Source organism: Calidris pugnax, unplaced genomic scaffold (genome assembly GCF_001431845.1).
Source record: "Calidris pugnax isolate Ruff unplaced genomic scaffold, ASM143184v1 scaffold280, whole genome shotgun sequence".
NCBI lineage: Eukaryota > Metazoa > Chordata > Aves > Charadriiformes > Scolopacidae > Calidris > Calidris pugnax.
The window spans coordinates 49,929-50,810 of record NW_015091123.1 but is presented as its reverse complement, the minus strand read 5'-3'; the positions used below and the strand labels follow the sequence as shown (position 1 = coordinate 50,810).

The 882-nt window shown below is 67.5% G+C and overlaps 1 protein-coding gene across 1 annotated transcript in view; it reads left to right on the top strand.

Moving 5' to 3' along the window:
* The first annotated feature begins 84 nt into the window (after window positions 1-84).
* Window positions 85-882, top strand: part of FAM160B2 (family with sequence similarity 160 member B2) — a 10,084-nt gene continuing 9,286 nt past the window's right edge. Inside the window, exons 1-2 of the mRNA XM_014958408.1 lie at window positions 85-163; window positions 285-363. Of these exons, the coding sequence (XP_014813894.1) occupies window positions 119-163; window positions 285-363 (124 nt within the window). The 5' untranslated portion in view covers window positions 85-118. The remainder of the gene's footprint in view (window positions 164-284; window positions 364-882) is intronic.

The window sequence follows — 882 nt, the reverse complement described above, 5'->3', positions numbered from 1 at the left end:
GAACGGGGCCGGGAGCGGACCGGGGCCGGGAGCGGGAGGGGGGAGCGACACCGGGGGTCGGGACCGGTACCAGGGGTCGGTACCGGGAGCGGGGGATCGGTACCGGGGGGGCTCAGCCATGCTAAGCCGGTTGGGAGCCCTGCTACAGCAGGCGGTGGAGACGGTAAGAGGGGTCGGGGGGGGGAGAACGGGACGGGACCGGCACCGGGAGCGGCGGCGGAAAGGGGGGGTAAGGGGGGGACGCTTCCGTTAACCCCCCTGAGCCCGGCCCCCGGTGTGTGCAGCGGGAACCCAGCGTGGATCTGCTGGAAGCCTTCACCGAGCACTGGAAGGGCATCACCGGCTACTACCTGGAAGCCACGGGTGAGTGGGGTGGGGGGAAAGGGGTCCCCAGGGGGTCACCGTGCCCAGGGACAGAACCCTGTGCCCTAGGATGGGGTCCCCGAGCCCTAAACTGGGGTCCCTGTGCCCTGGGAGAGGGTCCCTGTGCCCTAAAATAAGGTCCCATGGTCTGGGAAGAAGGTCCCTGTGCCCAGAGAGGGGGTCCCAGTGCCCAGGGACAGGACCCCGAGCCCTAAACTGGTGTCCCCGTGCCCTAAATTGGGGTCCCCGTGGCATGGGAGAAGGTCCCTGTGCCCTGGGAGAGGGTCTCTGTGTCCTAAGATAAGGTCCCATGGTCTGGGAATAAGGTCCTTGTGCCCAGAGAGGGGGTCACCGTGCCCAGGGACAGAACCCTGTGCCCTAGGATGGGGTCCCCGAGCCCTAAACTGGGGTCCCTGTGCCCTGGGAGAGGGTCCCTGTGCCCTAAAATAAGGTCCCATGGTCTGGGAATAAGGTCCCTGTGCCCAGAGAGGGGGTCCCAGTGCCCAGGGACAGGACCCC